We start from the raw sequence: 15,906 nt of genomic DNA, 5'->3' as shown, positions 1-15,906 counted from the left end.
GTGAGGCCAGAGGCCAGAGTGCGTAGACCAACGAAGGTACTCTTTACCTCTATACTCACCCATCCAATGCAGGCAAGCAAGAGTCATCAGACTTCAAGGCTACGTTCCAGCAAGGCAAAAATACTCTATAGAGGCTGTGGAAGAAGGCCAGGGAGGGTTTACAGCCTGGGGAAAGTCCCAAAGGCTAGGAGGAGAGGCCTGGCGGCAATGGTGGGGAGACATCTGGCCTCCAGGACTGAGGTTCCTCACCTCTGACCTCTGACTTCAGAATTAGTGTATTTACTCACTTGCAGAACTGGACAGAAAACATCTAAAGTTTTCATTCTTCTCAATTCCCCAAGGGTAAGGGGAGGTCCCAGATGGCAGCTTCCCATTCTCAAGCACACAACAGCCACCCAAGAAGCATTCCAGGCAAAGGAAGGTTTCTTTTTCCTTGAATTACGCCCCTACACCAACTTCCCACCCATTAAAGTCACGGGAAGTCAGCTGCTTGACCTGGCAAAGCCTCAACAACTGTTCTAATATTCTACAAAACTCATCTTTTCTGAGCAGTATCCAGCGTTTTTTATTTTTTTAAAAGAAATCAAGAGGGGAACAGGTGATGATCCAAACTGCCAAACTCAGAAGCAGAAGGGCACTTACTTGATGATATCTTGGTAACAGGATTTTTGGCGCTCTCCTGAGGCACCCATTGGACCTTGGGAGTCACATGATCGCTGGTGCCTGAGTTTGTTGTGACGCTTGGTAGGTTTCCTGGGGGAACGAAAAGGAAGGCAGGTCAAAGTATCTAGATCACAACAGTGAGTCAAGTTTTTGTTTTGTTTTTCCGGGGCAGGTGGGACACCAGACTTTCCTATAATAATGGATTCAAATGGTTCGAAGAAAATAAAGTGCACTCTGGCATTCAAGAGACTAACAGGATGCCAGAGTACCTTGAGGGGGGGGGGTCATTAGGTGTCATGGCTCCTTAGGATTCTACACATATGTACAATACATGGTACAAACCACCCTGTGATCTTGGGATGAAAGGTGATATAGAAATTCAATAAATAACAACCACCACCACCAAATGACCCAACCCCTATGTGTAAACAAGCACAATGCCACACACCCATGGGCATCACCATGTTTTGCTTGTGTGTGTGTGTTTTAATGCTGCATCTATTTCATTCACTTTGCATGCATTTTCTCTTTTGTTCCTTCTGCAACTGCAGCTCTTCTCTTACCTGGGCATGCTGCCATTTTGCAAACCTGGATGGTCTCTGGCTTCTCGCTCTCGCACTGGCCAAGGTTGTTGTCGTTGGACTTGCAGACCACCTGGCGCTGCTGGATGCCTTCTCCGCAGCTGACAGAGCACTGCCACAGAGGAGGAAGAAGAAGAAGGAAGAAGAAGAGTTTGATATCCCACTTTATCACTACCCGAAGGAGTCTCAAAGCGGCTAACAATCTCATTTCCCTTCCTCCCCCACAAGAAACACTCTGTGAGGTGAGGGAGGCTAAGAGAAGTGTGACTAGCCCAAGGTCACCCAGCAGCTGCCTGTGGAGGAGCAGGGAATCAAACCTGTTTCACCAGATTACAAGTCCACTGCTCTTAACCACTACACCACACTGGAAAACCCATCTATCAAGGCTAAGGGGAAACGAAGGGCTGGAGCAATTTCAATGCACTCCCCCAATATACCCCCATGAAAAAAGGGCTGAGCCAGCAAGGAGGATCTGCAGGAAGTACGTGTCACTGGAGCAGGGCAGGTGGTTCCTCTGTCTGGATTCATACACCCAAAACAAATGCGATTTCAGTCACTGCATTGGGACGACCGCAAACACACAATGTCCTCTCCCCTCCAACAAGTGGCTGACTATCAAAGCTGCCATCAGAGGTTCTGGATGAGGACTGGTATGCGTTTGAGAAATACAAATAAAATGATTCTTTTGATTGCAGTGTAACTTATCCCCTCAACCTTGAGGGCAAGAGAGGATGTCAATATTTTACATTCTACAACACTTCGCTTAATCCATCTATCTTCACAAACTTGGCTGCTGCCAAACTATGAAAGAAAGAAAGAAAGAAAGAAAGAAAGAAAGAAAGAAAGAAAGAAAGAAAGGAAAGAAAAGGACCCCCTCAAAACAACGCCAGTTTGTGTCTTGATACACAGATTTAGAAAAGCACTAAAAAGAATGGGACAACTTCAGTAATTACATCCTTTAGCAGTTTTTGCCAGCGATATTTTCGAACTTCTCTGTAGCTGCAAGGTCTAGGATGTTCAGGATTCTGACAAGAACTCCCAGGCAGCTCAAAAGTGTCTAAAAAGCTGCATCATAACCACAATTCATTTGTTTGCAGGCAGCAAATGTAATTGCTCCGACACCATTCTCAAGCCATGTTTTCCCTCACTCGATAATACCAGTGGCACTGCTCTGTGCTTGCTTTTCTTTTTCTTTTTTTTCTTAAAGAAGCGTCCTCCTGGCACAGCTAAGGCTTCTCAAATCCAGTCAAAGAAGAAAAATAATATCGCCATGTAATCTGAGCTATTTGGCTAGGCTCTTCCTTAACAGCAAACCTAGTAAGACGGGCTCTGTTAAGGAGAGGGCTGTAGTCAAAGAAAGGGCAGGTGTCTACTGGTATCTTTAAAAGAATAACTCCTAGCAACAAGCATCATCATTGGGGATCCAGGCTCCCAAACTTACTGTCACCGAACGAAGGGAATATGAAACTGTGGATTAAGGTAGGGCGGTGGCTTTCTGGTAGAACATATGCTCTGCATGCAGAAGGATCCAGGAACAACTAGAAAGACTCCTGTCCAAAACCCTGGAGAGCAGCTGTTCATCAGTGCAGACAATGCCAAGCTAGATGGACAACTGTTCTGCCTTGGGTGCCTAAGGTTCTTTCCCTAAAAAGTCCCACTGTGCTCTGACACGTCATAGGGCTGCTTGTCAAATCAAGGTGCTCCGTGGTGCACTGCAGAAGTGCAAAGGGTCAATATTTTCCTTGCTTTGCTTAGGGCAATGAATTGCTGGCTGTGGCATAGTAGCCAAGTGGTGGCAGCCCCTTACCTGAGACCAGGCACCTGTCCTCCACTGGGCAGGGCACGGGATGCGACTGCAGGGCCGGCGTGCGTCTGGCTTGTCTCCTGTGCAGTACTTGGTGTGCACAGTCCTGTTTGTGCCGTTGTGTAGGTGCTGGGTGCACTGCACCACTCTGACCTGGACTCCCAGCTTGCCGCAGGACTTGCTGCAGGCCCCCCACTCCTCAGCCCCCCAGCTGAAAAGAGAACAGCAAAACCAGACACTCTTAACAGAAAGACTCGTCAGCTCGGTTCCCACTGAAGGGGATAAATCTGGGCTGAGCCACTTCAGCCTGCAGGAACAAGCTCACAAAACAAATTCCCTTCGCAGAAAAAACCAAGATATCAAGGGTAGGGAGGAATGTAGCCTAGCTTCCAACCTTGACATGTAAGTTTTCTATAGGCAGGGATGAGGGTAGCTAGCCCAGATGCATATTTACCATCTCAGTGAGAACTAGGCCACCTAGGTTGAAAATATGAAGGCTGTTAAGATTTCAGGTTATGGGTGTCTGGCTCTGCACAGATCAAAATCAAAGGCTGAACTATATAGTTGCTCTGATCCTGCAGAGAACTTCTTAAGTTCTCGCACTACAATACCATGATCCTTAACCAAAAAACATAACCAAAAAACATTGCCAAATAGCCACAGAATAAGCATCTGTCATAAGCAAGAACACCAGAGTTGATTTCACATGACTGTTATGCAATGATAGCCACGTGCTGGCTTTTCCTTTCAATGTTCATAATAATAACAATTTAATAATTATTTCTTATTTATACCCCGCCCATCCGGCTGGGTTTCCCCAGCAACTCTGGGCAGCTCCCAACAGATTAAAAACAGAATAAAAAAGCAAACGTTAAAAACCTCCCTAAACAGGGCTGCCTTCAGATGTCTTCTAAAACTCAGATAGTTGTTTATTTCCTTGACATCTGATGGGAGGGTGTTCCACAGGGCGGGTGCCACTACCGAGAAGGCCCTCTGCCTGGTTCCCTGCAACCTCACTTCTCGCAGCAAGGGAATCGCTAGAAGGCCCTCGGAGGTAGATCTCAGTGTCCGGGCAGAACAATGAGGGTGGAGACACCCCTTCACATATACTGGGCTGAGGCCGTTTAGGGCTTTAAAGGTCAGCACCAACACTTTGAATTGTGCTTGGAAACGTACTGGGAGCCAATGTAGGTCTTTCAGGACCAGTGTTATATGGTCTCAGCGGCCACTCCCAGTCACCAGTCTAGCTGCCGCATTCTGGATAAATAGAGCGATCTCAATGGTTTTTCACTCACTTGATATTTTATTGTTGTTGTTGTTGTTTAGTCGTTTAGTCGTGTCCGACTCTTCGTGACCCCATGGACCAGAGCACGCCAGGCACTCCTGTCTTCCACCGCCTCCCGCAGTTTTTATTACATACGGCTATTTCACAAGACCACGATACCGTGGTAATATTGAGGTGAGTTCTGCACCTCAAAAATGGTTGTGTGAATTGGCCCCTGGACCTTTAAGACAATGAAAAAATGACTCACAAAGGCTGCGTGCACTCCTGCATGTTGCATCTCCTACGGATGGGTTTTGGTTTCTTCCCGTTATCACAGAAGTTCCGGTGCACCATCCGATTATCGCTCTTCCTCCGGCAACCATACTTGGTATACTGTATTCCTGCAAAACAGCAGAAGCAAAACTACAGCTATGAAGGAACCAGCAAGTCTAGGTTGCTCAAGGCACACAGATGTGTGGGCATCCTCCTGACAGGCACTAATGCTTTTGGGGGGTCCAGGAAATGGTCTGAAGGCACCTGATGTACTTACTCTACAGTGGACGCTCGGGTTGCAAATGTGATCTGTGCGGGATGCACGTTTGCAACCCACAGCGTTCGCAACCCACGTCTGTGTGTCTGCACATGCACAGGTTGCGATTCGGCGCTTCTGCGCATGCACAAAGCGCGATTTACCACTTCCGCGCATGCGCGACTGCCGAAACCCGGAAGTAACCCATTCCGGTACTTCCAGGTTTCAGCGGTCTGAAACCCGAAAAAATGCAACCTGAAGCATCTGTAACCCGAGGTATGACTGTACTCTTGTCAACTAAGTGGAAAATAGGTCCAGACAATATATGGAGATAGCCTGGGAGCCCTATGTAAAGACACTGAAAAAGTGTCACGATACAACAAATACGTTAAAAAATAGTGCAAGTGAGCTATTTGGAATCCTGGTGTCACAATGCTCAGCAGAGACAGATAGGCAACTTCCATGCGGCATAAGAAACTACTTTTGGATGAATGCCACCTGATAAAATCACTTCTCTCTTTTCCCGCCTCTGTCTCTGGCTAACACAGGCTCATTGAGGCAGCTGAAATCCTCCCCCTTCCCCTCCCCATTTTTGTTTCCGCTTTCACACCATGCTCATTTGCATAGTAGGGCACTTCACTGAACAGCCATATTACACAGATAGCACAGCCATACAGAAAACGTGCCCGTTGAAAAACGGACTTCAATATACTACAGTATTTGTGTGTGTGACTTCTGCTTCCCATTCACATCTTTGCATCACATGAATGAATGAATGGATACTACACAGCTGCTGCCACCATTAGCTCCTTACTGCTCTGGGGAAGCAAAGGTGCAGGAAGCATTCTGCATCGCAAACGCAGTACAAAACAGACGCTGGGTTTTGGTGTAATCGGCAGCTTCGGTCTTTCAGGCTTGGCTTTCACTTCGTAGGGCGGCCCACAAAAGACAGCCTACTGTGATTGCTTGGCAACCCCAAGGCAGCACAGTGATTACTTGTAAAACACCCCAGTCTATGATACAAGTGTCTACAGATGGGAGTACCTTCTCTCAAGTATTTCCATTCATTTGGACAGATGAAGGCTGCAACTCTTGCCTTGCACAGGGCATTTCTGGCCTAGCCAGTTTTCTTAGTGCAACCCCTCCTTATAAGGAGCGGAGCTGATCCCTCACCCTGGACTCAAGCACAACTGAACAAGGTCAGAATCCAACAGCTCCACACATGGGGGACTGGTGTGGGTGGGGCAATATTTCCGATGTAATATCTGCTGAGACAAACATAGATAGGGGACGGCCGAGGAAGCTGCTTTGATGTGCTACTCACCTTCCCAGTAAAGAACAACACAGATATCAAACCCTAGTCACCAAAACAACTTGGGGTGTGTAGATTGGACGTTGTCAGCTGTTCCCAGGACATATCCCTGGAAATGCAGCTTATGCCACTCCAATGTTAGCAGGCTTGAATCAGCAAATTCTGACCTGGCTTTTCAAAACCTGCTTTGTGTATTTAAATGCTCTGGACAGAAGCTTGTGTTGATCTGCTCAATATTTATTATTTCACTTCCTTTCAAAAGGGGCACTGAGAAGAACTGTGACCCCCATCTAAAGTTTGAATTCACACTCTCTTAAAAGCAGCTTACTTGCCTCACAAACGCAAGAATATTAATATTGCCAGGGGTTTTCCTTTTCTCATATTGGTAACATCAAGAAACTATAGGGCGCAATCCCAGTATATGACTGATGCCAAGATTTAGGAAGTGGGAGCACTTAAATGTGCACCAGGGGATGTCCTGATTTACCCTGCAGCGCCAGTAACAGCATGCAAAAAATATTACTCCTTTTAAAGCGGACTGATTTGGGCTTTGCCTGAAGTGACACTCAACATGCCATTCCTAGACTGGAACCAGAATTTCCACTTGCGTAGACATTCATTTTTAAAGAATTCATGTTTAACACTAAGCAATTGAAATAAACACCTAAATAAAACCTGTCGAAAGCTTGCAACAAAGAAGGCACTCTTATTTTTCTCAAGGTTTCCAAACACAGCAGCTAACAGCTAGTTTCACACATGCAGGTTCGTTACTTGAGAGACTGACTAGAAAACCAAAAGTGATGGATGAAGTACCATAGAGTGAACACCTCAAAAACACTGCTTTTCAAGAGTCGGTTCATGCATGCAGTCCTGGGATAGACATTCCTACATGAACCAGACCTCTGCAAGCAAGGAACATTCCATACACTGGAAGTGCATCCAAGACACTTAAACCAAGTCATGCAGGGCAGGGAAAATACCTCCTCCACAAGCTTTGGAACACTGAGACCAGCTTTTAAGGGCCCACTCATAGGTGTCCATTTCTTCCAGGAGGACATTGTTGTTTCCGATGACAGGAAGGAGATCTTCGTGGATTATGTACTTGTACATCAAGCTACTCTTGGATTCGTCTTCTTGCGGGATGACCTAGGATGCAGGGAAAGGGAAGAAAGAGCAATGAGAGACGAAATGCCCTCTCCACTTGTTACACAAGTCTTCACAAATGTATAGTTGTGCGCACAGTTCTTCAGTTTTCTGCTGGGTCTACCAGATCCAGGCTCCCAAGGGCTAAAGGCAAACTAAAGTCTTTTATAAGATGCTAAATTTCATAAGGGGAAATATAATAGGGCTATTTTTTCCCTCTGAAACTCCAGCAGGAATTTTTAAAAGGCACAGGCGTGGCCCAGTGAATGGAAAGCAGAGGGGGAAAGACCAACCTGAACTTAGCCTCTCTCTCTCTCTCATTCTCATGTGCCAAAGAGGAAAGTGCCAACTTTCCTATTTTTTGCATGGATTCTGCAAACAACACTGGTTGTGTGAAGTGCTCTTGAATTAAGTTTATGCTTTGAAATAGTTTTGCCTGGTGCAGTTGAGCAAAAGGCTTAAAGGGCAAGAAGAAAAGCGGGGGGAGACTGCACATGTGTTGCTGAGCATACACATGCATCTACCTCTCTCCAGGACTCACCAGGACGCTGATGGCTTCATGCAGGGGCCCGCTGGTTTTCAAGCTTTCCTTGCCGTTCTCAATGGCGTACTCCCATTCCAAGCCCATCTCCAGGAAAGTGCTGCTCTTGGCATCTTTGCCCTTGGGATTAAGGATGATGTTGCCAGAGGCTTGGTTCTTAACAGCTGCGGGGGAAAGTAGTGCTCAGGGTCATCTCTGCTCATCAACGTCCTTTTACATGCAGCAGAATTTGGGCATTAGGCAATCAAGAGTGTTCAAGCCTTTTTTTCTTTTCTTTTTAGCTTATGTATGGGTTTTTTGTGTCAGTGTCAGTTGGGTAGGTTCTCTTTCTGTTCCAGGGCAAGAAGCATGACACTTCGCCCCTTCCCAAGGGGATGAAGTTCCCCTGTAGTGTGCATACTTGATTTATGTTTATGTTTTTACTATATTGTGTTTTAATTATGTTATGGAACCATTTGGAGAAAAGCAGGCTATACAATTCACTAATCAATAAAATAATTTGGCACGGATGGCATTTTTTGAGATGGTTTAAGATAACTTTTAAAATTGGATCTATTAGCTAAATCACGCTGAGTGCCTAGGGGCTGAAAAGTCTTCCACGATTCTGTCCTGCACCAAGAAACAAGCCCCAGGGTGCAGAGAAAGGGAGGCAACTGGGGTAATCATGAAGCAAGCTTTGTTCCCATTCCAGTGGTGTCCCTTCCAGCTCTACAGTTCTATGATTCTACGACTCTCCCATTTGCTCCTATGGAGGGAGGAGGAGTGCTGTGCTTGGGATACTGACGCAATGATAGCAAAACCTGCTGCTGCACACATATGCATACATACAGACATGCAAAACACCCACACACAAGCCAAGACCTCTTGCAATATAAAGGCTCTCCTTCTGCACACTTCCTCATCCATCAGCATGACGGACATTTTGTTGCAATATAAAAACAGTACTCTTTAAAGCTAGACCTTCTGCAATACATTTGCCTCTCTTCTTGGGCAAAGGTAAAAAATAAAACCCCAATCTATCTCCCCTCCGTCTTCTTTATTGTTCATTTTCATTTTGCTCGGCTGGTTTGTAATCAGCTGGCACACTTAAATCATGCCTGGCATTCCAAGTCGTCCTCTGAATTAACAGAGCTTGTAAACAGATAGAGCGGGGCGGGATACACTCTCTCTTCCCCTTCCTCTCCCCCTATGAGCACGAGAGATTTGGCTTCCAGTCTGGACCTCTCCAAGTTTGTACAGCGCATAGAGGAGCATTGTGTGAGCAGCAATAAAGGATCATAGCCAATTCCACCAGAAGTCTCACAGATTTTACAGACAGCAGGACGTGAGATGCAGACAGACGCACAAGAGGGAGGGAAACCACTGCTTCACATTATCTACCAATTGATCAATTCCTGCCACCCACGCTTCCTTGAATAATAATAATAATAATAATAATAATAATAATAATAATAATAATAATAATGGTTTGATATCACGTTACTAAGCACATTGGTGGAATTCAATTTAAAATGTCTACTGTGATGCTGCAACCTGTTACAAAAGCTGTCATGTTCAGATGGGCTAATAAGGGGCTTAACAGTTGTGTAATGATGATGCTGAAAGAACAGAGGGAAACAGGGAAGAAAGGTGAAGGACAAGAGAAACGAGGATAAATATGGGGGAATCTGTTTTAGTTTAGTTTCAGACCAGGGTATGGACTAGCCTGCCGTTTACTCCAGATTAAGCGCTTATCACATGCAGTAATTTGTGAAACAGCCCTTCAAAACCCTTATATCTTACGGTAGGTATTATGTCAATTGATCTGGAATAGGCTTACTTTGTAAAGTTTTGCACCTCAATATTTTGAGTTCGGTGAAGAATTGTTTGTTAGGAGATACTCCCATGTAGTCCTTTTCCCAGAGTACACAACATATACAAACACACAAGCCAAGCCTGTGATGCTTATTTACAATACACACACACACACACACACACACACACACACACACACACACAATGATTAATGAAGTTGGCACAGGACGAGAAAGAGGAAAAACAACTTTATAAATACTAATGTGCTTCTGACATGTGGTGTTAGCAATGTGTGGCCTAAGTTAGCTTGCTGGGGATGGGAGGGGGGTGGGATGGTGAGATCCAGCCAAAATTTAAAATCCCACTTATTTCATTGAGAGAGTTAAACATCTTTAGTTTGTTTCCTCCCATTCAGATGAGCAAGGCTTTAAAGTGCTTTAATGCTGACTCGACTAAACAAGCTCTTCTTGAGAACTAAACTGTTAAAAAGACCTTTGTATAAAGAGTGTCAGGCAAAATCGACCCTGTCTACCTAAACCCATTTTTGGTTCTTACCAATTGTATGGGTTGCTGGCTCCATCTCTTCAATCTGCACATGCCTGGCGCCGGCTGGAATCTCAAACATTTTCAAAGCACCCACTGAAAATCGTGAAGAAAAGAAATCATTCTTAAATTGGGTAGAGCTACAGTCAGAGATAAGTTCCACGAAACATTCGCTTTTAGACTCTCTGAAGCTGCAGGAAATAACAGGCTTTGAAAAACACACACAAGTATTTTTCTCTTTTGACTTTTGCTACAGCTATGTTTATTTAAGTATGTGTTTGACACCATAGGGACACCTCCGGCACAAAACCACATTGAAAGTGAATGGAGATGTCCCCCATGGACTGAGTAATCCAATCCAGTTCTGCGGATCTTGAGTACAGGAAGCCAATTATATCATTTTTTTGAATAAGGAAATTTGTACTTGTGTATAAGAAACACACAAACACACCAGAATATGACCAGATGGAGAGCATAAACAGGAAATTTCAACCCATGTAGCTTTCAAATGACATTGGAGAATATACACAAAATTAGAGAACAAACAGGATGTTCTGCGCATTGCCTGGTCAATATATACAAATGGATGGAATCCCTCGGATGAGTTCATATCCTCAGTCACTCAGAGACTATGGCTACTGGGAAGGCAACATCCAGAAATTCCCTGCTGATCGTGTTCATTGGTGCGCACTCTGCATGTCGTCATACAGATATACTCCATCACCAGTGTTTATCACACTAGATACAGCTCACATTAACTGCAATATAAATAGTTTTCCCCTCCAATAATAGAGGTGGGGAAAGGGCTGCTGCTAATTCTGGCAGCCTATATAGCTTGTAAGGAAAGTTTTAAAAGACACTCTGTCTTGGAAGCACTCTAGGTCCTTGCTCCCCACCCCCCACCCCACCTTTGAGAGAAGTTTATCTTCGTACTCTCACCTGCCTGCTTTGGGGATTTGACCAAAGTCCCCTTCACCGTCCGGCAGTGGGAATTGTCACCCCCACAAACACCACACTTGTCGTCCTGCTTGAAGGAGCCGATTTCTTTGTCGCACCCAACGTGCTGCCATAAGAAGAAAAACACAAACACAGAGAAAATATATACACAGATAGAGTTTTGCTTCAGATTAGATAGATAGAGTCTATGTATCACCAGTATCATTAAAACAAAGTTATGATCCCAAGTGTTTTTTAGAAAATGTTTGGTGCGGGTGTGTGGGTGTAATGGTCTTCAAATTGCTTTGGATCTTGCAACACCACACTCAACCAAAATCTTCCTATTATCCTGGAAGCAATCAGCATTGTCCAGTGTTTTATTCTATATCTAGCAAGCTCAGCTTCGGCGACTGAACAGCGCGCTATAAATACTGAAATAGTAAGCCAGAGGATTTATTGCAATCACCACAATTACAGCCCTGTGTGTGGTGCGAACGAATAGCAGCAACACACAAAAAGCCAGTGCGGTTGTCTGGTGAGGAGTTCTGGGTTTGTGGGAGCAAAGTTCAAGCCACTTGCTCAGTTACGAACTTGCTGGGTGGCCTCAAGCAAGTACAATCTCTCGTGGATTGTTTCCCCGTCTGCAAAATGGCAAGACATAGTCCTGCTTTGCAAAGCTGTAGGAATAAAGAAGGATGGATGAGATCCTATGCCCATGTACTTAGAAGCAAACTCCCTACACATCCACTGGACTACTCTCTAAATGAATGCATTGTAAAAGGGTGTGTGCAAAATTCAAATACACACCCAGGGTGGGGATATTCCCTTCCATGCAACCTAAATAACAGTGAGGAAATTTGGCTAAAGACCCAAACAACAAAGACTTGTTAATATCTCTTCAAACCAAAATGGCAACATGAAAGGAATTTTAAACTAAGACTGAGCTGAAATTACTCATGTTTCCTATTTTGTGAGCATCAAAAAACAACAACACCCTATCACTTTTGGCGAGTTTTCTGCACTTGTCACAAACACATTTGCCTTGTTTTGATGCTTTCCTTGTTTCCCCCTTTTCCATTTTTCTCAACCTCACAAAGTCCCCAGTCTCATTTGTGTATGCTTCTGGTTATAAAACTATCCTATGGGTTATGACTGCCCATGTGGTTTGTCAATGCCATTACGGACACTCCAAAATCACGTGCGTCAACTCAAGTGACGAGATTCGAAGCTGCGTTGGTAAAAGAATCTCAGGATTACATGGGCAAAGGAGAAGGAAAATGGCACCTAGAAGCTGGAGAATTGAAAGGATGCTGAAATTGCTGTAAGGTGGGACCTTTGGTGCACTAAATGTGCTACTTTGGAAACAAATATGAAAACTACAGGACATCTGGCAAAGCCCTGTTCAATCCCATTCCAGAAAAATCTACCAAAATCTGTGAAAGTTCAACCAACAAAAAATAGCTGTCCTCTGCTCTTCCTTTTGACACAAAACGTATAGGAAAACAGATGAACCAGCAAGTTCAATTACGTACCACACACTCTCCCCTCACACAGACACTGTATGGGTCTCTATAGCTGCACCTTGTACCATCGTGAACAACTTGATTCATGAATACCACATCTCCAGTTTCCTCAGACTGGCAAATCAGCTCACACTTCTGGGCATCTGCAGTAAAACAAACACACAGAGGCATTAGGTACTATGTGTGTGGATTTCAGACAAAAGTGAAACAACAGTATTTTGTAGGGCTGATCCAATGTTCTCAGAAGAGATTTATTTTTTATTTTTCTCACCCTCCTAGAAAATGGAGGATTTGCAGAATTTTTCTCTGGATATTCTCCACCATTTCCCCATACCAGAATGAGGCTGGGTCCAGACCTTGTGGAGAATGCAAAATGGCATCCAGGCTACACACGCAGTTGCTGCCGTCGTCACTTGCAACAGTGGCAAAACACACACAACACCCTTCGCTTCAGGGAGGAGGGAGATAAAATCTGCTGCCGTCACTGTCAATGGTGAGCCCCCCTCCCCCCCAAAAAAAACTGCTGGAGGGGGGTGGTGTGAGCTGGAGTTCAACACCATCTGGATAGCACCACATTAACTAATCTTGAGTTGAAGATCACCTTGCCTTCTGCTCCTGGAAAGCTTTTTTTCCACCCATCCAAATGGGATTCAAGTGCCTCTTGAAGCTCAACATTCTGTAGTACCATATGCAAACTTTCTTGCTCTGTACTGGTTAAACATTCCTATCCCAAATGTTTTTCTGTAGGACATCCAAATCAGGAGGTCACAGAACACATGTGTACCATATTTTAGCCTGTGAAAGAGCTTAGCAGGTTTGGGGTGCATTTCATATCCTCTATTTTGAAACAGATTTTTAAAAATGCCCCCACTTAAGACTTTTCTTGATGCACTTATAGGAGGATCTTGACTCTGGCTTAGAGAGTAAAAAGGTAAAGGGACCCCTGACCATTAGGTCCAGTCGCAGATGACTCTGGGTTGCGGTGCTCATCTCGCTTTATTGGCCGAGGGAGCTGGCCGCTTCTGGTGAACCAGAGCAGCACACGGAAACGCCATTTACCTTCGCGCTGGAGCGGTACCTATTTATCTACTTGCACTTTGACGTGCTTTCAAACTGCTAGGTTAGCAGGAGAAGGGACAATGCTAAATCATTGTTTACCATAGCATGCACAAGCAAGAACAAGCCTTGGGTCCACATGCTGCCCATTGCCTCTTGGCCAAGAGGAAGAATCCAAAAGCTTTTGCATTGATTTCCCCTTAACCATGAAATGCGCTGTGTTGCCCGATGGCTGTCAACAACCCCAACTATGGTTAACTTCAAAAGCCAACATCAAACTGTGGAGCTGGTAAAACTAACAGCAAAAATAACGAACCAAAATGACAGACTATTCACAGAAGAATGGAAGCCCTTTTTGGAACAACTGAAAGAATATTATAGTCAGGTGAAATCGCAAACAGGATTTGAAATATGAGAATCGGTAGAAGTTTGATAATATATGAAATAGAAGAAAATGTCTTAGGTGAAATGTTTATTAGAATGCAGTATGTAAATGGGATGGGATTAAGAGCAGCATGGAGGGAAAGGCAGGAAGCCAAAGTTTAAAGAGAAATGTATAACAAATTTTAAATCTGGATTATATATGTTAAGATTCTTAAGTTTAATAAAAACTTGACTATGAAAATTGGGGGGGGGGGGGAGGCAACATCAAACTGTGGTTCCTGAAGCTGGCTTGCTGAAGCTAACCATAGTTTGCAATAACCACAGTTCCAGGTTCAAATGATATGGTAAACTGTAGCCAGCTAAAAGCAGAAGCTTTCAAACTGCTCCTCTCAGCCACTTGGGAGGATAGGGAGCACATAAGGCGGAGGCGCCTGCGCATGAATCACATCTAAAATGTCCAGCTAGTGTGGAAACAACAGTGATGATAAGAGTGAGTCGATCTCTCTCCTAGCATATGAAGTCAGGCCAGTTCAGTAAGCTCTTAATTCAGGGTGGATAAGCAGTGTCTCAATGCCTTACCATCATGGTGTTCATAGGGAAGCCAAGTGTGCTTGGAGTTCTGGTGGGTGTAATAAGAGTTCCTCTTGGAGCATTGCTGGGCACGGAAATCCTCATAGGGACCACGACACTCTTCTGTATTGCAGACTTGGTACTCGTACGTGGCACCTGGGCAATGGCGCCCTCCGTAGGCTGGGCTGGAAAACAAGCAAGCTGCTGTTTAGGGAGCCCTGCATTCTTATCACCCAAAAAAACTTAAAGAGAAATTGCATTCACTTCCATGCTTTCTAATCTTAGCGCTTTCTTTTCTTTGAACCAAAATTTTTGCATCAGAAGCTTGGGCAAACCCAAGGGAGCGTCTCCACCCACATCATTCAGCCCAGACACTGGGGTCCTGAGCTGAGGGCCTTCTGGCAGTTCCCTTGCTACGAGAAGTGAGGTTGCAGGGAACCAGGCAGAGGGCCTTCTCGGTGGTGGCATCCACCCTGTGGAACGCCCTGCCATCAGATGTCAAGGAAATAAACAACTATCTGACTTTTAGAAGACATTGGAAGGCAGTCCTGTTTAGGGAAGTTTTTAATGTCTGATTCTATTTTTAATATTCTGTTGGGAGCCGCCCAAAGTAGCTGGGGAAACCCAGCCAGATGGGCAGGGTATAAATAATAGATGATGATGATGATGATGATGATGATGATTGGTAAAACAGAGTGCAGTCTCTGAAAACTGCCAGAATCTCAGTCCAACTAACCAATGCATTTAGTTTTAAATATAGAACCATGCATATGAGATAGCTCATATCTGTGGCATAAAATGGTAAACCCAGCAACTGAAATATCGCTCAAGGATACAGATCACATGTTTCAGTTGTTACTAGATGAATTTCTGCTTTGTTTTATTGCAATTCATTTATGACTTGTTCTACTGTTCCTACTGGCCCCTTCTGTCCCCTGCCAGATGCAATTTCCCCAAACGACGCTCCTAGCGGAAGGGCCAAACTTACGGTGGGTTGTTGCAGTTCCTGCTGCGGGAGCGTACCCCACCCCCACAAGTCCTGGAGCAGGAACCAAATTTGGACCAGGAACTCCAGCTGCCATCCTGGCTGTACGGTTGTTCTGAAGTCTTCCAGATGCAGTGACCCTTGAAACACCACTGGAACAGGAGAAGAAACAGGGGTTACCTGAACACCTGCCTCTTCATTACTGTCCAGTGTTAGTGAGGAGATCAGTTCTACAGCCACGGAAGCACCCGGCTTTACAATAGGGTTCGGAATCTGTT

General features: G+C 44.8%; 1 protein-coding gene across 4 annotated transcripts in view; it reads right to left on the bottom strand.

The window, feature by feature from the left end:
* ADAMTS14 (ADAM metallopeptidase with thrombospondin type 1 motif 14) overlaps positions 1 to 15,906 on the bottom strand; it is a 73,365-nt gene that overhangs the window by 4,624 nt on the left and 52,835 nt on the right. For all 4 annotated transcript variants that reach the window (XM_077930514.1, XM_028729555.2, XM_028729556.2 and 1 more), the window contains 11 exons: positions 15,632 to 15,780; positions 14,653 to 14,828; positions 12,643 to 12,776; positions 11,114 to 11,237; positions 10,187 to 10,270; positions 7,838 to 8,001; positions 7,134 to 7,299; positions 4,581 to 4,713; positions 3,052 to 3,259; positions 1,227 to 1,356; positions 643 to 753 (listed from right to left, as the gene is read on the bottom strand). In XM_077930514.1, coding sequence (XP_077786640.1) covers positions 643 to 753; positions 1,227 to 1,356; positions 3,052 to 3,259; positions 4,581 to 4,713; positions 7,134 to 7,299; positions 7,838 to 8,001; positions 10,187 to 10,270; positions 11,114 to 11,237; positions 12,643 to 12,776; positions 14,653 to 14,828; positions 15,632 to 15,780 — 1,579 coding nt within the window. The remainder of the gene's footprint in view (positions 1 to 642; positions 754 to 1,226; positions 1,357 to 3,051; positions 3,260 to 4,580; positions 4,714 to 7,133; positions 7,300 to 7,837; positions 8,002 to 10,186; positions 10,271 to 11,113; positions 11,238 to 12,642; positions 12,777 to 14,652; positions 14,829 to 15,631; positions 15,781 to 15,906) is intronic.

The sequence above is a fragment of the Podarcis muralis genome, chromosome 6, assembly GCF_964188315.1.
Source record: "Podarcis muralis chromosome 6, rPodMur119.hap1.1, whole genome shotgun sequence".
Classification (NCBI taxonomy): domain Eukaryota; kingdom Metazoa; phylum Chordata; class Lepidosauria; order Squamata; family Lacertidae; genus Podarcis; species Podarcis muralis.
This window is presented reverse-complemented; position numbering and strand designations above follow the sequence as displayed.